Here is a 19,099-nt window from a genome sequence, read left to right on the forward strand (position 1 = left end):
TAAATTAATGAAATCTTTATAACGAGTAACAGACATTAGAGATAAGAACCAAATTAAATGTGGTTGAAATCGGAACATGTATCTCTTAGCAGTAGAACAAATTCGAAACTTGATATAATATTAAAAACATTTTAAGCAGAAATCTAAATGTAATGAGTTTTTTTTTTTTTTTTGGACCTGGTCTCTTCAATTTTTTTCTCAAAAGTCGTCTCATTTTACTTTTAATCTCAATTAAGTATTTTCAGAAAGACAATATAAATTTAAATCAAAAAAGAATCTTCTCCAAGTATTTCTTTTAGTGTTGTTACTGTGCTTGACTTAAATATACAGATTAGTCCACAATCTATTGTTATGTAAGGTTGTTAAAAGACCCCGGAAGATGTTAGGGGAAAAAACAATATTTTCAGAAGTAGATTAAAATTAAACTGACAAGGTAACAAAACCGTCGTACATATTTCTGCAGTAAGAAATTGCGACGCGTGGTGTCAGTGCACTGCAAACCATCGAGTATCTTGTCCTTTTTTCTTTTTTTTTTTGCGGTTCAAATTCTTTATTAGTGTACGCCGTTCGGATGCTGCGGGATTTCCCCTTTGCTTTGCGTTTTAAATGGGTTGAATATTTGTAATGTTTGCATACGTGGATATACTGTACACCTGGCTGCCAAGTCTCTGACGTTCAAATCAAGAAGATTTTTGTCCCTGTTCGTATATTACATTATGCTCGAGTTTACTATGGAACAAAGGAGACGCGTACCAAGAAGGCTGGGCCAGTATTTGGCTGGATGCATCATTACTGTGCTTTTATTGAGTGGAGTCTCAGCCCAGTTAAAATATTCGATCTCCGAGGAAGTAAATGAAGGAACTGTGGTCGGATATATCGCAAAGGATCTGGAGTTGGATAAAAGCACACTCAAAGACAGAAAGTATCGGATTGTTTCAAATGATGCGGAACCTCTTTTTCGTGTAAATCAAGACGATGGAGTCCTTTATGTCAGCCAAAAGATTGACAGAGAGAAGGTGTGCTCGCAAAGTAGTACGTGTTTATTAAACGTGAAAACGGTACTGGAAAACCCGCTGGAGGTGCACTACGTCGTGGTAGAGGTGCTTGATGTAAATGACCACTCTCCAATCTTCCAAGAGAATGAACTCACGCTGGAAATTTCTGAATCCGTGTTTTCCGGAGCACGATTTCAGCTGAAAGCTGCAAAAGATCCAGATAGTGGCCGTTTCTCTGTGCAGCAGTATAAACTTAACCAAAATGATCAGTTTCGATTGGAAGTTAAGGATAAAGGTGATGATGGGAAAATACCTATTTTAATCGTACTAAAACCTTTAGACAGAGAAACAGCAAAAAAACACTCCCTAGTACTCACAGCTATGGATGGAGATAAACCTCCAAAAACAGGTAGTATGAATATCCAGATACATATTTTAGATGTAAACGATAATGTTCCGGTTTTCTCCAGCGATGCTTATTCTGTGACGCTAAGAGAAAATGCCCCATTGGGAACAACAGTCGTACAGGTCAACGCAACCGATTTAGATGACGGAACAAACGGAGAGGTGATTTATTCACTCGGCAAGAGCATGAATCAGCAAGCTTTAAATATTTTCGACATTAACCCGATAACTGGAGATATAACTGTCAAAGGTTTAATAGACTACGAAGAGAGAGATAAATATGAAATTGAAATTGAGGCATCTGATAAAGGAATTGCTCCTCTTACTACTGAGAAAAGTGTTAATATAAAAATTATTGATCTGAATGATAACGCTCCAGAGATAGAAGTTACTTCATTTTCTAGCTCAATTCCTGAAGACTCCCGACCTGGAACTACAGTCGCGCTTATCAGTGTAAATGATTTGGACTCTGGTGTTAATGGGAAAGTGATATGCTCAATGAGTGAGGACATTCCATTTAGTTTAGCACCAACTATTCAAGACACCATATTCTCGTTAGTTACCAAATACCCTCTGGACAGAGAGAAACAATCGCATTATGACCTAACGATATTTGCAAAAGATGCAGGACAACCTCCACTGTCATCTGAAAAAACAATCAGCGTCGTGGTGTCAGATGTGAATGATAACCGCCCAGAGTTTGTTTTGAGTCCATATACATTTTATCTTAGTGAGGCTAATGAACCTGGGACGTCAGTATTTTCGGTTAAAGCGTTTGACCGTGATGAGAATGATAATGCAATTATTTCATACCAAGTTGTTAGAGGTGGAAAAGAGAATGACAAAATTACCTCATTTCTCAACATTAACTCTGAAAAAGGCGAGATTGTGGCACTGAAAAGTTTTGACTTTGAAACTCTGAAAACTTTCCAGTTCCAAGTTGTTGCCACTGATTCTGGGACTCCGTCACTCAGCAGCAACGTCACAGTGAACGTGTTCATTCTGGATCAGAACGACAACGCTCCAGTCATCCTGTATCCACTCAGCTCCAATGGTTCTACTGAAGGTGTGGAGGAGATTCCACGTAACGTGAACGCAGGACACTTGGTGACTAAAGTCAGAGCCTATGACGCTGATATAGGATATAATGGCTGGTTGCTGTTTTCACTGCAGGAAGTTTCTGACCACAGCCTGTTTGGTTTGGACCGCTACACAGGACAGATCAGAACACTTCGCTCCTTCACAGAGACAGACGAGGCTGAGCATAAACTGGTCATACTGGTCAAGGATAATGGCAACGTTTCCCTATCAGCAACAGCTACTGTGATTGTTAAACTGGTTGAACCCAAAGAGGCTTTTGCAGCTTCAGATGTGAAAAGTGCAGCGATGGATGATGAGGATAATAATGTAACTTTTTACCTGATGATCACTTTGGGTGCAGTTTCAGTTCTGTTTATCATCAGTGTTATCATACTGATTGCAATGCAGTGCTCCAAAACCACTGACTATACTTCTAAATATCTACAAGAGGCTAATTATGATGGGACACTGTGTCACAGCATCCAGTACAGATCTGGAGACAAACGATACATGTTAGTTGGACCCAGGATGAGCATAGGATCTACTATAGTACCTGGAAGTCATGCAAACACGTTGGTGTTACCTGACAGGAGGAGAACATTGGAAGAGGTAAGACAACAACTCAGAGTCTTTAGAAGTTAGTTAACCCCCCCCCAAAAAAAATCCCACTAGACAATATTTCACTTCTTTTCTCCATGTATGACGCTTTTCTACGTCCATTGTTTTTTTGAGTATTACATTTTACAGTCACACAATTATTTTTAGCTTCATTATGAGTATTTAATATTTACAATGCCACATTCTTTGCAAAAGAATAGAACTAGAAAAGTCTGAATATGCTTTACAAAAGTATTAGAGTGATTTTAACCAAATCCTACTAAAATAAAAAATGTTTATGAATAACAGTAAAAAATATATATTAATTTATTTAATAAATATACTATCTATGCATTAAATAAAGTTGGATTTAAACTTTGAACATAGCAATTAATTAATTAATTAAAATTAATTAAAGCAAAAAAAAATAATAATAATAATAATAAGTATAGTATCATTCTTTACTAAACTCTGCTTTCACAGTCTGGCGTTTGTCTTATAAAGCTCATCAATGCAATCAGTGTGTTGCTGTCCATGTTGCTAAAAATCAGTTTCTGTCTCTTTCTTTCTTTCTCATCATAATTTGCATTCAATACATTTCTTACTATTTGTATCACACTGTAAGCTGTTAGTCAAAAGAAGGATCTACAATGATTAGGTATTTGATGGGAATATTGTGGCATAGATTTATCTCAAACACACAGTGTACAGTAAGGGACTGCTTCATTGTGATGGAGCTTCTGTAGCCCAAGAAACCACAAGGACTAAAACTAAAACAATTTATTTTGTCTTTACTCAGAAAGCAATGCAATTTTCTTCCATGCAACACCTGCTGCAACTTGAACAGCAACTTAAAGGACAGTAAGAATTACAAGTCATTAAAATATGCAATATTGCCTGAGCAACTACGAAACGAAGAGAACAGACACACCCACGGAGCAATGCATGCTGGTAAAGATATGTTTAGTACCATACAATATGTTACAGTAACTGTCGATCAAGCTCTTGGACATACAGACCAACAGTTCACATCATTGCTACGTTCATAACAACTAAATAGGATGAGCTTTCAAATATGTATAAAACCATTATGAAGGATGCCATTTTTTTCGATCTAAGATTTGCAGTCAGGCCAAAGACAAATATTTCATCCAACTGATAAACTGTATTCAAGTTTTGTGCATCAAAACATTTGGTCGCATGGCGTCAGTACGGTATAGAAAATAGCACGACGCTGTTGTCATTTCGTTGTGATCCCACCCCTTCAGTTCATGCTCTCGTCGGTATTCTGTCTTTTTGTTCTTGAACGTTTTGAGAGCATACTCAGAGCAAAGTGTTTGCAAACAGAAATAAACGGCACGTGTGCATTTATTTAAAAAGTCGTAATTGTTTCCAAAACAAAGATTTTGCGATTGTAATGGATTACTGATGACTTCCAAAATGGAGAAGGAACAAAGAAGAATCGAGCAACGGAAGGAGAAGGGATATTTTATTGTACTGGTCCTTGCTCTGCTTTTTTGGAGCGTAGCCTCAGCGCAGTTGCGGTATTCGATCTCCGAGGAGGTAAAAGAAGGAACTGTGGTTGGAAACATAGCAAAAGATCTGGGTATAGATAAAAACATACTGAAAGACAGAAAGTATCGGATTGTATCAAGTGATGTTGATCCGCTCTTTAACGTGAATCAAAACGATGGGATCCTTTACGTGAGCCGGATCATTGACAGAGAAGAGGTGTGTGCCCAGAGTAGTCGATGTGTAATGAATGTTAAGACTGTGCTGGAGAATCCGTTGGAGGTCCATTACGTGGAAGTGGAAATCCTGGATATAAATGATCATTCGCCTATTTTTTCGGACAAAGACATTACACTGGAGATATCAGAGTCAGCGTTGCCGGGAGCCCGATTTCAGCTTAAACCGGCCCAGGATCCAGACAGCGGTCAGTTGTCCGTGCAGCATTATAAACTTAGCCCAAACGATCATTTTAGATTGGAAATTAAGGACAAGCGAAATGATATCAAAATACCAATTTTGGTTGTTCAAAAACCTTTAGATAGAGAAATTGCACGGAGCCACAAGCTGATACTAACAGCTTTAGATGAAGGTAAACTTCCGAAATTCGGTAATATGAATCTACTAATACATGTTCTTGATATCAATGACAACGCACCTGTTTTCACAGAGAAAGAGTATACGGTTGCACTAAATGAAAATGCGCCACTAGGAACAACTGTCATGAAGGTAAACGCAACTGATTTAGACCAGGGATCAAATGGAGAAGTAATTTATTCATTCAGCAACAGTGTGAGCCAAAAAATATTGAATAAGTTTAATATTGATTCATTAACAGGTGATATAACTGTTAAAGGTGTGATCGACTATGAGGATAAAGACGAATATGAAATAGAAATACAAGCATCCGATAAAGGTTTTGCTCCGCTAACAACAGAAAAAAGCGTGACCATCAAGATTATTGACATGAACGATAATGCACCTGAAATTGAAGTTACTTCGTTTTCCAGCTCACTTCCTGAAGATTCACAACCAGGGACAACTGTGGCTCTCATCAGTGTAAATGACTTAGACTCTGGCCATAATGGAAAAATACTTTGCATTCTACAGGAAGATGTTCCCTTTAATTTATCGCCAGCTTTAAAAGATAAAATGTTTTCTCTGGTTACCAGAGCTTCTCTGGATAGAGAGGAAAAATCACATTATAATCTCATCATAACTGCAAAAGACGCAGGACAGCCTCCACTGTCATCGGTAAAGACAGTCAGTCTTGTGGTGTCAGATGTGAATGATAACAAACCAGAGTTTTTATTGAGTCCATATACTTTCTATATAACCGAGAATAACAATGCAGGTTCAATGATGTTTTCTGTTAAAGCGGCGGACCGTGATGAAAATGAAAACGCGCGTATTTCCTATCATGTAGTCAGACATGCATTTGACGACAGCAAATTAACTTCTTTTCTTAATATAAATGCTGAAAATGGAGATATTATAGGGCTAAAGAGTTTTGACTTTGAAACTCTGAAAACTTTCCAGTTCCAAGTTGTCGCCACTGATTCTGGGACTCCGTCACTCAGCAGCAACGTCACAGTGAACGTGTTCATTCTGGATCAGAACGACAACGCTCCAGTCATCCTGTATCCACTCAGCTCCAATGGTTCTGCTGAAGGTGTGGAGGAGATTCCACGTAATGTGAACGCAGGACACTTGGTGACTAAAGTCAGAGCCTATGACGCTGATATAGGATATAATGGCTGGTTGCTGTTTTCACTACAGGAAGTTTCTGACCACAGTCTGTTTGGTTTGGACCGCTACACAGGACAGATCAGAACACTTCGCTCATTCACAGAGACAGACGAGGCTGAACATAAACTGGTCGTACTGGTGAAGGATAATGGCAACGTTTCACTTTCAGCAACAGCTACTGTGATTGTTAAACTTGTGGAGCCCAAAGAAGCTTTTGCAGCTTCTGACGTTAAAAGTGCTGCAAAAGATGACGAGGATGATGACGTGACTTTTTACCTGATGATCACTTTGGGCGCTGTTTCAGTTCTATTTATCATCAGTATCATCGTGCTGATTGCAATGCAGTGCTCCAAATCCACAGACTATACTTCTAAATGTCTCCAAGAGGCTAATTATGATGGGACACTGTGTCACAGCATCCAGTACAGATCTGGAGATAAACGCTACATGTTAGTTGGACCCAGAATGAGCATTGGATCTACTATAGTACCTGGAAGTCATGCAAATACACTAGTACTTCCTGACAGGAGGAGAACGTTGGAAGAGGTAAGCCATGCACTTGAATACTTTGGCTTATTTCAATTCTCACTGGTAATTCTCTTGTGATATCGACTGATTTAGAGGCAATAGTCATCCCTGCTAATTATTTGACATCAAAATGTCTCAGATATATTGCAGTGGTTTTACATTGTTTAATTTTTAAGGTTTGTTAGTGTGCTTTTGCTGTCTATGTTTTTTTAAAATAGGGATATTTAACAGAAGAATAATATTTAAATAAGAAAATATTGTCAAACACAATGACACACATAACATTTGCAAGTTAGAGCTTTTTCATTCTCTTCTTTAGTTATTCTGCCATTGTTTTCTTTCAGTTTCCCTTTTTGATATCACTACAATCCGCCAAAAAAATCCTAATAACTTTTTTTTTTACCAACATGTAAACGCAGACGCTCGCATTCTTTTGTCTTCTGTAACAGCTCCACTTGTTCTTGCTGGTTTTGAGATAGTATATAAATTGCATTAATATCACTGAAATGTTTTGTTGAGCATTTGGACAATTGTGGACATAGCATCTACTGCTGTCTGTAGTGCTGAATAAAAACTGTCCTGCTTGAAAATGAGAAAGAGGGAGTATGGTACATTAAAAGCAAAATAGAAAAATTTACATAAAATGGTCATACTGGTCAAAGACAATGGTAATGTTTCACTCCAGTTATGGTGCTGACATTGTGCTATCATCATTTTAATGATGTTCCAATTCATAAAACACTTTAAATATCACCGCAGATTAGATATGCTGCCTTATTAAAATAATTGTAAGTTATTATTAATTTTCAGAAATACACTGGTGAAAATGATTCAGAATGTCTTCAGAAGTTGTACATTTAATGAACTAGAATGGAGTAATGATGCACATTCCTTTAAGTTAAAGCAATGTTGTGTACACAAAATTTACATTTGAACCAGCGAGCTTAAAGATTGTGGGGGGGGGAAAACTGCGTTATTATAGAGGCCGCATGATGTCAGTATAACAGAACCAACAAAGCATCGCGTTTTCTTTCAGTGATTTTGTTTCAGTCTGTCAATGCCCTCATCATTTTGATGTTACCACTGCGGTTGTTCCCGAGCCTACTGCTGCCTTTTGTGGATTTTTCTCCACGCTTCATGTGAGAATACATGGATATTGTCTTACCGACAACTGCAAAGCCAAATCACTTATTTTAAGTGAGTTGCAGTGCTTTGTGGATTAACAATGGAACGAGGAAAATTCGAGGCGCGACTGGGAAAAGGATGCATAACCCGATTTGCGGTTGCTGTGCTTTTACTGAGTGTAACATCTGCACAACTGAGGTATTCTATTTCTGAGGAAGTTAACGATGGGACTGCGGTTGGAAATTTAGTCAAAGATTTGGGTTTAGATAAAAGCACTCTGAAGAGCAGAAAGTATCGTGTTGTTTCTGGAGGCGCGGATCCCCTTTTCCACGTAAACGAAAGCGATGGCGTCCTATATGTAACCCGAAGAATTGATAGAGAAGAGGTGTGCGCTCAAAGTAGCGTGTGTCTAATAAATGTTAAAACTGTGTTAGAGACGCCCCTTGAGGTGCACAACATTGCGGTGGAGGTGCTGGACATAAATGACCACTCGCCAAATTTCTCTGAAGCAGAAAAAATCCTGGAGATTTCAGAGTCTGCGTTGCCCGGAGCACGATTTCAGCTTAAACCTGCACGGGATCTAGATAGCGGTCAGCTTTCGATTCAGCAGTATAAACTTAGCCAAGACGATCACTTTCGATTAGAAGTGAGAGATAAAGAAGACGATGGGAAAATACCAATATTGGTTTTGAAAAAATCACTGGATAGAGAAGCAGCGAGAAGCCACTCCTTACTACTGACCGCGTTAGACGGGGGGAAACCTCCAAAATCAGGGGATATGAAAATTATTGTAAATGTTTTGGATGTAAATGATAATGCACCAATCTTCTCAATGAATGTTTACTCCGTTACTCTTACTGAAAATGCTCCTTTGGGAAGCACAGTTGTACAGGTAAATGCAACTGATTTGGATGACGGTCAGAATGGAGAGATAGTTTTTTCGTTTGGAAACAGTGTGAGTAGCAATATATTCAGTATTTTTGATATAAACGAATCTACAGGGCAAATAACTGTAAAGGGACTTTTAGATTACGAGCAAAAAGAAAAATATGAAATTGAAATTCAAGCATCTGATAAAGGTTTAGCTCCGTTAACTGTAGAAAAAAACGTGATAATTAAGATAATTGACGTAAACGATAATGCACCTGAGATTGAGATAACTTCATTTTCCAGTTCAATCCCTGAAGATTCTCGACCGGGAACAACAGTAGCTCTTATTAGTGTTAATGACTTGGACTCAGGTTTAAATGGAAAAGTGATCTGCTCAATCGGCGAGGATGCTCCATTTTCGTTAATGTCATCCATGCAAGATAATATGTTTTCACTTGTAACTAAATCCCCTTTAGACAGAGAGGACACGTCACATTATGAGCTGACAATAACTGCAAAAGATTCGGGTCAGCCTTCATTATCATCGGTAAAGACAATCAACGTTGAGGTGTCAGATGTGAATGACAACCGTCCAGAGTTTTTGCAAAGCCCGTACACTTTCTATATCACTGAAGGTAACGAGGTAGGAGCTAAGGTATTTTCTGTCAAAGCTTTTGACAAGGATGAAAGTAACAACGCGATTATTTCTTATCATATTTTGAGAGAGGCACAAGAAGATAATACATTTACATCTTTTCTCAGCATAAACTCTGAAACTGGAAACATTGTGGCGCTGAAAAGTTTCGACTTCGAAACTCTGAAGACTTTCCAGTTCCGAGTTGTCGCCACTGATTCTGGGACTCCGTCACTCAGCAGCAACGTCACAGTGAACGTGTTCATTCTGGATCAGAACGACAACGCTCCAGTCATCCTGTATCCACTCAGCTCCAATGGTTCTGCTGAAGGTGTGGAGGAGATTCCACGTAATGTGAACGCAGGACAGTTGGTGACTAAAGTCAGAGCTTATGACGCTGATATAGGATATAATGGCTGGTTGCTGTTTTCACTGCAGGAAATTACTGACCACAGTCTGTTTGGTTTGGACCGATACACAGGACAGATCAGAACACTTCGCTCATTCACAGAGACAGACGAGGCTGAGCATAAACTGGTCATACTTGTCAAGGATAATGGCAACGTTTCCCTCTCAGCAACAGCTACTGTGATTGTTAAACTCGTGGAGCCAAAGGAGGCTTTTTCAGCTTCTGATGTTAAAAGTGCTGCAAAGGATGACGAGGGTGACGACGTAACTTTTTACTTGATGATCACTTTGGGAGCAGTTTCTGTGTTGTTTATCATCAGTATCATCGTGCTGATTGCAATGCAGTGCTCCAAAACCACAGACTATACTTCAAAATACCTCCAAGAACCTAATTATGATGGGACACTGTGTCACAGCATCCAGTACAGATCTGGAGACAAACGATACATGTTGGTTGGACCCAGGATGAGCATAGGATCTACTATAGTACCTGGAAGTCATGCAAATACACTGGTGTTACCTGATAGGAGAACATCTGAAGAGGTAAGATTATATTTAGCTACTTTTTGAAAAGACCGATAAGACGTCATTAATATTTGATTTCAATTGGGAGAAAAAAAATAATTAAGTTAAATGTCAGGGTGGAAATGGTATGTTGACATGTTCACCGGTTGCTGTTCTTGACATAACTACACATAAAACACAAATGGTGCGACTTGATACCTTTCCACTGGAATCCCTCTTTCTTATTTTAGTTTTTGATAAAGAAAACACTATTTTCATTACTTCCCGTATTTTCGTTTTCTTAGGAGGTGACAAAAACTTTCTAAAGTGCAATTTTGCATATTTTCAGGAGATTACCTATAATGATACTGTGCCGCAGCTCTACGGCAAATGCATTTTTTATTGCTCTCCATGGTACTGACAGATTTGGCTCTTATGCCCCGTGCATTATAAAAAGGTTCAGTTATCACTAGATTGTTCAAAAAATTAGTCATTATAAGTCTTAAGATGAACCAGTTATTAATAATATTATCGTTGTTGTTAACGAAAAATAAATAAAAAAATCTGTATAATCTGTAAAATGTTTTAAACGTGCAGTTATTGTAGTTAGCCGCTGCATCGCTTGGTGTCAGTGTGCTTGTGTAATAACGGCTACATCTTTCGTCACTGCTTTGTAGTTCCACCCCTTTTACCTTCCCATCGCACTTACTACTGGATATAATCGCTGTGTTGTCTTTGTAAATATTATGCATGCTATTTGAGGGAGTGTGGACATTTTGGAACCTGGATTTTGTGCATTCATTTCTGTGGACAAGATTATTTCTTATATGGACGGTTATTGTTTGATTTGTGGGTTTTTTTCATGATGGAACAAAGAGGATTCCACGCAGCGTGGATGAGGCAGCGTCTGATCGCGACCGCTTTGCTTTTCTTGAGTGTTACCTCTGCGCAAATGAGATATTCCATTTCTGAGGAGGTCAAGGAGGGAACTGTGATCGGAAACATAGCGAACGACCTTGGGTTGGATCAAGCCACGCTAAAAGACAGAAAGTATCGCATTGTCACCAGCACGGTTGATCACCTCTTTCATCTTGATCCGAACGATGGCATCCTTTATTTGAGCCGAAAAATAGACAGAGAAGAGGTTTGTGAACATACAATTACGTGTGAAATAAATCTAAAAACTGTCCTGGAAAATCCATTGGAGGTCCACTACGTTGGTGTTGAGGTGTTGGATATTAATGACAACTCTCCCACTTTCCCGGAGAATCAAACGGTGGTGGAAATTTATGAGTCAGTGTTGCCTGGAGTGCGTATTCCATTGCAGCCTGCCCGCGATCCAGATGCGGGTATATTCTCTATCCAGCGTTATAAACTAAGCTCTAATGACTACTTTCGTTTAGAAGTTAAAGATACAGGAGACGACGGCAAAATTCCCGTCTTGATTGTTCAAAAGTCATTAGATAGAGAAATATCAGCAAGACATACTTTGGTACTTACTGCTCTGGACGGAGGTAAACCTCCACAATCTAGCGAATCTGATATTGTAGTAAATGTTTTGGATGCAAATGACAACGCGCCGGTCTTTTCCAAAGATGTTTATTCGGTAACGCTTGAGGAAAACTGTCCACTTGGGACAACAGTGATTAAGATAAATGCGACAGATTTAGACAGCGAAAGGAACGGGGAAGTAGTGTATACTTTTAGCAACAGTGTAAATCGTAAATTCTTTAAGCTTTTTGAAATTAATCCATCAACAGGTGAGATAACTGTTAAAGGTTTAATAGATTATGAGGAAAGGGATAAATATCAACTTGAAATTGAGGCATCAGATAAAGGTCTCCCTCCTCTTTCATCTCAAAAAAGTATAACTATTAAAATAATAGATATGAACGATCATGCACCAGAGATTGAGATTACTTCATTTTCCAGGTCGATCCCTGAAAATTCCCCACCAGGAACCACAGTCGCTCTGATCAGTGTTAACGACTTAGACTCGGGTCTTAATGGAAAGACCATCAGCACACTGAATGACGGTATCCCTTTTATTTTATCGCCATCTTTACAGGACAAAATGTATTCACTGGTAACCAAATCACCTCTTGACAGAGAGAAACAATCACACTATGTCGTAATAATAACATCAAAGGATGCGGGTCAACCACCACGTTCGTGTGAAAAGGCAATAAGTGTTGTGGTGTCAGATGTAAATGACAACTATCCAGAGTTCTCAATGAGCCCATACAATTTTTACGTAACTGAAGGGAATAATCCAGGAGCTTATTTGTTTTCTGTAAACGCTTTTGACCGTGATGAAAATACTAATTCAATAGTGTCCTATGAAATTTTAAGAGATGCAGGGCGAGATAGTACAGTTTCCTTTATTAATGTTAACTCAGAAACAGGAGACATTATGGCGATGAAAACGTTAGATTTTGAAGCTCTGAAAACTTTCCAGTTCCAAGTTGCTGCAAAGGATTCTGGGACTCCGTCACTGAGCAGCAATGTCACAGTGAACGTGTTCATTCTGGATCAGAACGACAACGCTCCAGTCATCCTGTATCCACTCAGTTCCAACGGTTCTGCTGAAGGTGTGGAGGAGATTCCACGTAACGTGAATGCAGGACACTTGGTGACTAAAGTCAGAGCCTATGACGCTGATATAGGATATAATGGCTGGTTGCTGTTTTCACTGCAGGAAGTTTCTGACCACAGTCTGTTTGGTTTGGACCGCTACACAGGACAGATCAGAACACTTCGCTCATTCACAGAGACAGACGAGGCTGAACATAAACTGGTCATACTGGTCAAGGATAATGGCAACGTTTCCCTCTCAGCAACAGCTACTGTGATTGTCAAACTGGTTGAACCCAAAGAAGCTTTTGCAGCTTCTGATGTTAGAAGTGCAGCAGCACAGGATGACGAGGATAATCATGTGACTTTTTACCTGATGATAACTTTGGGAGCCGTTTCTGTGTTGTTTATCATCAGTATCATCGTGCTTATTGCAATGCAGTGCTCCAAATCCACAGACTATACTTCTAAATTTCTCCAAGAGACTAATTATGATGGGACACTGTGTCACAGTATCCAGTACAGATCTGGAGACAAACGCTACATGTTAGTTGGACCCAGAATGAGCATTGGATCTACTATAGTACCTGGAAGTCATGCAAATACACTGGTGCTACCTGACAGGAGGAGAACATCTGAAGAGGTAAGATTACATTGCGGTTGTGGTCACAGGTCACAGTGGTGCCAGTGCAGGGAAGGTGTGGCACCAATGTTATAGCTTGCCAGCATCAGCATGTGAATGTGTACCTGAAGGGGTGAATGACTGAATGTAGTTTAAAGCATTTTGTTGTCTTCTGGGCTAGATAAAGTGTTGTAGAAGTACATGCCATTTACAGGACATTTACATTTAGATGTTGTCTAAAGAGACTTTTATGATGTCATTATTGCTTGATTTTAAGTCGGTTTAAAAAGAATTAAGTAATATATCAAGGTGAAAGTGGTAGGTGAGCATGTTTATATGACCAGCACAGGTTACCGATATTGTGGTAACCACACACAAGACAAAAATGATGCCATGTGATACCATTCTGCTCATGCAGCTCTATTTCAGCTTAGTTTTTAGTAAAGTCAACAATATTTTCCTTACTCTCCATATTTTTGTTGTTGTTGCTGTTGTGGTGATGACAAAAATAAATAAATCTCTTTGCATTTTGGCTTAGGCCTTTTCCTGTGTACATCAAGGTTTCGTATCATTACTTTAAGAGAACTTGCTGATTTTTCAACTGTGCAAGAAGCATTCATTTTTGAGCTTTCAGGCATAACAGATGACCTCATTGATTTTATACACAGCGTACTATTCTAATCTTCTAATATGTTTTATGTAATTGTGATATGGCTAATCTCTTAAAATTCTGAAGTGGGGCCTTTCCATGCCCATGATGTTGAAATCTGGTGCACTCGTTGCTGCTCTCTGACAGAACACAATTTTAATGGCTAAAAATGTTAGACAGCAAGACTGTTTTGCAGAAGTTTTTTAAATAAGAAGGGTAACACTTCATTTGAAGGGGTGTGCATAAGACTGATATGACACTGTCAAAAACATGACATAACACCTGTCATGAACGTAAAGAAGTCTTAATGAATAAATGACAGTTGTCATGAAGTGTCATTTGGTAAATAATGACATTTTTAATAAAACGTTGCTCTAAAAGTTGCATTGAAAGTCCATTAAAAATGCCAAGTTTCCATTAAGTTATCATACTTTACAAAATCATGCAAAGCAAAAAATAAATATATATAGATAGATAGGTATATCTATATATATATGCTATTTCAAGGAAATACGGGATGTACAATAGCACCTGGAAGTCATGCAAACAAACTAATGCTATTAGAACATCTGAGGTTGAATAAAGTTGTACAATAATGAAACTATTGTTACATTTAGTTGTAAATATTGATTTATAACCTTGTCTACGTTGGATTGTTGGATAGATATTGAATACATTAGATAATTATTTTGAAATTTACCTCGTCTCTTTTGATTCTGTATCTCCATTACGAGTTTCGCGTGTTTAACGACTTAAAATTTAAACAAAAATAGATATAGCAGGATTATGACAGTTGCTCGCTTGGGGGCGCTGCTTGTGAAATTTCAACACTCAGTGGAAGGTCCATATTTTGGAGCTTTTGCCAGAGCTTCGGATTGTGCATTATGGCAATGATCACTGATCCGCCATCATCAGTTCCTTGATCACTATTATTTTGTTTCTCTAAATACATTACTCGTTTTTATTTCTATTTATGCGCTTTGGGTGTTTTCAAATGATTTTTATCATCCCATTCTGAAATTCGCGATGGCACGAAGACGCAATGCAGCGCTGGAGCACCTGCTCATTTTCATTGTTTCTCTGGATTTCACTTTTAATTTCACTTCGGCGCAGCTGCGATACTCATTACCAGAGGAACTGACAACGGGCGCTGTTGTTGGAAACATTGCGAAAGATTTGGGATTGGAGCCAAGAGTTTTAATTGACAGAGGATTTCGCATCGTCTCTGGATCAAAGGATTCACTTTTCCAGCTCAGTGACAACGGAGTCCTTCACATCAGCCGAAAAATAGACCGAGAGGAGGTGTGCGACCAGACCGCTAGCTGTATTGTCAACATTAAGACGGTTCTGGAGAATCCCTTAGAGGTACATTATGTCACCATCGAGGTTTTAGACGTGAACGATCATTCTCCCACCTTTCCTAAAAACGAGACGCATTTAGAAATATCGGAATCTGCTCTATCCGGGGCTCGGTTTCAACTGCAAGATGCACGGGATCCAGACAGCGGCTTGTTCTCTGTCCAGCAGTATAAGCTTAGTCAAAATGATCATTTTCGTTTGGAGATTAAAGATAGAGGGCAAGACGGTAAAATTCCTGTTTTGTTTCTGCAGAAACCACTGGACAGAGAAGTTGCCAGAATTCATAGGTTACTTCTCACAGCTATTGATGGAGGAAAGCCACCTAGATCAGGAACAATGGGAATTGTTATTAATGTTTTAGATGTAAATGACAACATGCCTGTATTTACCAGAGAGTCATATACTGTGGAGCTTAATGAAAATTCACCTGTAGGGACAACAGTCATACAAGTAAATGCCACTGATAAAGATGAGGGTCTAAATGGAGAGGTAGTGTATTCTTTTGGAGATAATGTAAACAATAAATTGCATAAACTTTTTGAAATTGATGGCATTACAGGAGCCATTACTGTCAAGGGACTCTTAGATTATGAAGCAAAGGATAGATATGAAATAGACATCAAAGCTTCTGATAAAGGACTAGCCCCACTGTCAACAGAAAAAAGTGTCATCATAGCTGTTGTAGACTTAAATGATAATGCACCTGAAATAGAAGTGACATCCTTATCAAGTGCAATACCTGAAGACTCCAAACCCGGAAGAACAGTTGCATTGATAAGTGTGAGTGATAAGGATTCAGGTGTAAATGGAAAAGTCATATGTTCCATAACTGATGAAGTACCATTCACATTAACACCTTCCTTGCAAGAAAACATGTTTTCTATTGTTACCAAATCTCTACTCGACAGGGAACATAAGTCAAAATATGAAGTAACAATAATAGCAAAAGATGCTGGTGAACCAGCTTTGTCAGTCCAGAAGACAATAAGTGTAACAGTATCAGATGTAAATGACAACAGCCCAGAATTTTCAACAAGTCCATATAATTTTTATGTGACTGAGAACAATGTTGCTGGAGCCTCTTTATTTTCCCTGGATGCTTTTGATTATGATGAGGGGGACAATGCTCATGTATCATATACCATACCAAGAAGTGGTGCTGCACATAAAACGGCAACAACCTTTCTCAACATAAACTCTGAAACTGGAACCATTGTGGCATTGAAAAGTTTTGACTTTGAAACGCTGAAAACATTCGAGTTCCAAGTTGTCGCCACTGATTCTGGGACTCCGTCACTCAGCAGCAACGTCACAGTGAACGTGTTCATTCTGGATCAGAACGACAACGCTCCAGTCATCCTGTATCCACTCAGCTCCAATGGTTCTGCTGAAGGTGTGGAGGAGATTCCACGTAACGTGAACGCAGGACACTTGGTGACTAAAGTCAGAGCCTATGACGCTGATATAGGATATAATGGCTGGTTGCTGTTTTCACTGCAGGAAGTTTCTGACCACAGTCTGTTTGGTTTGGACCGCTACACAGGACAGATCAGAACACTTCGCTCATTCACAGAGACAGACGAGGCTGAGCATAAACTGGTCATACTGGTCAAGGATAATGGCAACGTTTCACTCTCAGCAACAGCTACTGTGATGGTGAAACTTGTGGAACCAAAAGAGGCCTTTGCAGCTTCTGATGTTAAAAGTGCTGCAAATGATGATGAGGGTAATGATGTGACTTTTTACCTGATGATCACTTTGGGCGCAGTTTCAGTTCTGTTTATCATCAGTATCATCGTACTGATTGCAATGCAGTGCTCCAAATCCACAGACTATACTTCTAAATATCTCCAAGAAGCCAATTATGATGGGACACTGTGTCACAGCATCCAGTACAGATCTGGAGACAAACGCTACATGTTGGTTGGACCCAGAATGAGTATTGGATCTACTATAGTACCTGGAAGTCATGCAAACACACTAGTGCTACCTGACAGGAGGAAAACAGAAGAGGTAAGAATAATTATTATTGAAAACTAGATTAATCTTGAAATATGTGTTAATTTAACAGACTTAACCTATTACAACAGAATAATTGGATAGAAATGTTCAACTCTTAGAGGACCAAGAATTCCTCGTGTTGATAAAGTAACTGTGGTATACGTTATTTATATGTAGGTTAATGACTGTGTCTCATAGTTTAAAGCAAATCAAAGTGGTGATGTTTTAAGGACATCAATGCTTAATGCTTTTGCCTGTGCGTCCTTATTGCTTAAAGTTTTACTTTTACTGTCATTTGAGGAAAGATTTTCTTTTACTAGTTGCATATTTTACGCTGATGTGTTGTTGCTTGTGTTTTTCCTCAGTGGTACACCTATTTAAAAACAACACACAACATACCAGTTTTAATTTGACTGTATGTTGAGTGCAAACAGTTTTTAAATCTTTGTGTTTTATCAACCATATATTTTCTTAGTCTTCTTTTAATCTTCACCTCTAAAATAATAGAAAAACACAGTTCAATTGATTATAGGACACAGGACTCTATCACATTTTATTTTTACATTTAAATGAAGATCACTGTATATTTCTTTATATCTTTTATCACTTTTTCTATACATCTTGGGGTAAAAAGGCTCTGACTGCTTAGGACAAAGACTGGAAGTCTGGGATTTCTGATGCAGTCTCATGGATTCAGTGTGCAATGAATGGCTGAGACACAGAGGAGGTCAAAGCGAGCCTGAGGCGCGTGTGCAGTGAATCACAATGTGCAGCCAGTCAGGTGGGGTAGGCTTACTACGCCTTAACATGGGTCTTATAATGGTGCATGACTAAAAATGAAGCGATACATTCTAATGCCATATTTTATTTATTATTCTGTTGAAATAAAATACAAAGAAGTCAAAGACATGCATATAAATTTATTTTTAAGGACACCAAACATAAAGTTCAGAATATACAATCCCTTTTGACTAATTAAAAACTAGGTCACTTGTGTAAATACTAGACTTTCAGGCTGCTTGCCTTATGAACACTGAGCGTTGCCCATAGCAACACACTGGGAGATCCACCTCTTAGACTCTACTGGTTTCCACAGACTAGCTTGCACTCCTCGGTCTTAGCAACAGCAGCGGAAGAGGATGAATGAGGGAGGGAGATGCAGGGAGAGCCGCTGAGTAGGGGGAGGGGAAATATGCAATATATCTATTTACAAGAGACAACATTTAATAAATGCACAGAAAAAAAAAAGATATTTTATAAAACTGCCATTGCAAAACAGGCAGCAGATGGTCCAGATTCTACATCTATTATGAAGGCAGGAATAGATAAGCTTCTAATTAGTTATTGCATTAAATGGATGTAATCTATTTTCTCCAAAAATTAGGTCAATCTTTGATTTTACTGAATGCAACCGACAGAACAGTATGTATTTTGTGACATTTGATTTGCCTGCTACTAAAAGTGACATTTTTAAACCAACGATGAGCATG

At 38.7% G+C, this 19,099-nt stretch overlaps 1 protein-coding gene across 20 annotated transcripts in view; it reads left to right on the forward strand.

The window, feature by feature from the left end:
* LOC103471329 (protocadherin alpha-C2-like) overlaps positions 1-19,099 on the forward strand; it is a 195,427-nt gene that overhangs the window by 60,046 nt on the left and 116,282 nt on the right. Inside the window, exon 1 of one of the 20 annotated variants that reach the window (XM_081611421.1) lies at positions 575-3,089. The exons of 15 other annotated variants lie outside the window; for them this stretch is intronic. In XM_081611421.1, the coding sequence (XP_081467547.1) occupies positions 717-3,089 (2,373 nt within the window). In that variant the 5' untranslated portion in view covers positions 575-716. Of the gene's footprint in view, positions 1-574; positions 3,090-4,381; positions 6,882-7,946; positions 10,444-11,097; positions 13,622-15,094; positions 17,622-19,099 lie in introns of those variants that run through there. 4 more of the 20 variants (XM_081611418.1, XM_081611431.1, XM_081611428.1 and 1 more) reach the window with 4 other exon arrangements.

Source organism: Poecilia reticulata, chromosome 10 (genome assembly GCF_904066995.2).
Source record: "Poecilia reticulata chromosome 10, P_reticulata-male-v2, whole genome shotgun sequence".
Classification (NCBI taxonomy): Eukaryota; Metazoa; Chordata; class Actinopteri; order Cyprinodontiformes; family Poeciliidae; genus Poecilia; species Poecilia reticulata.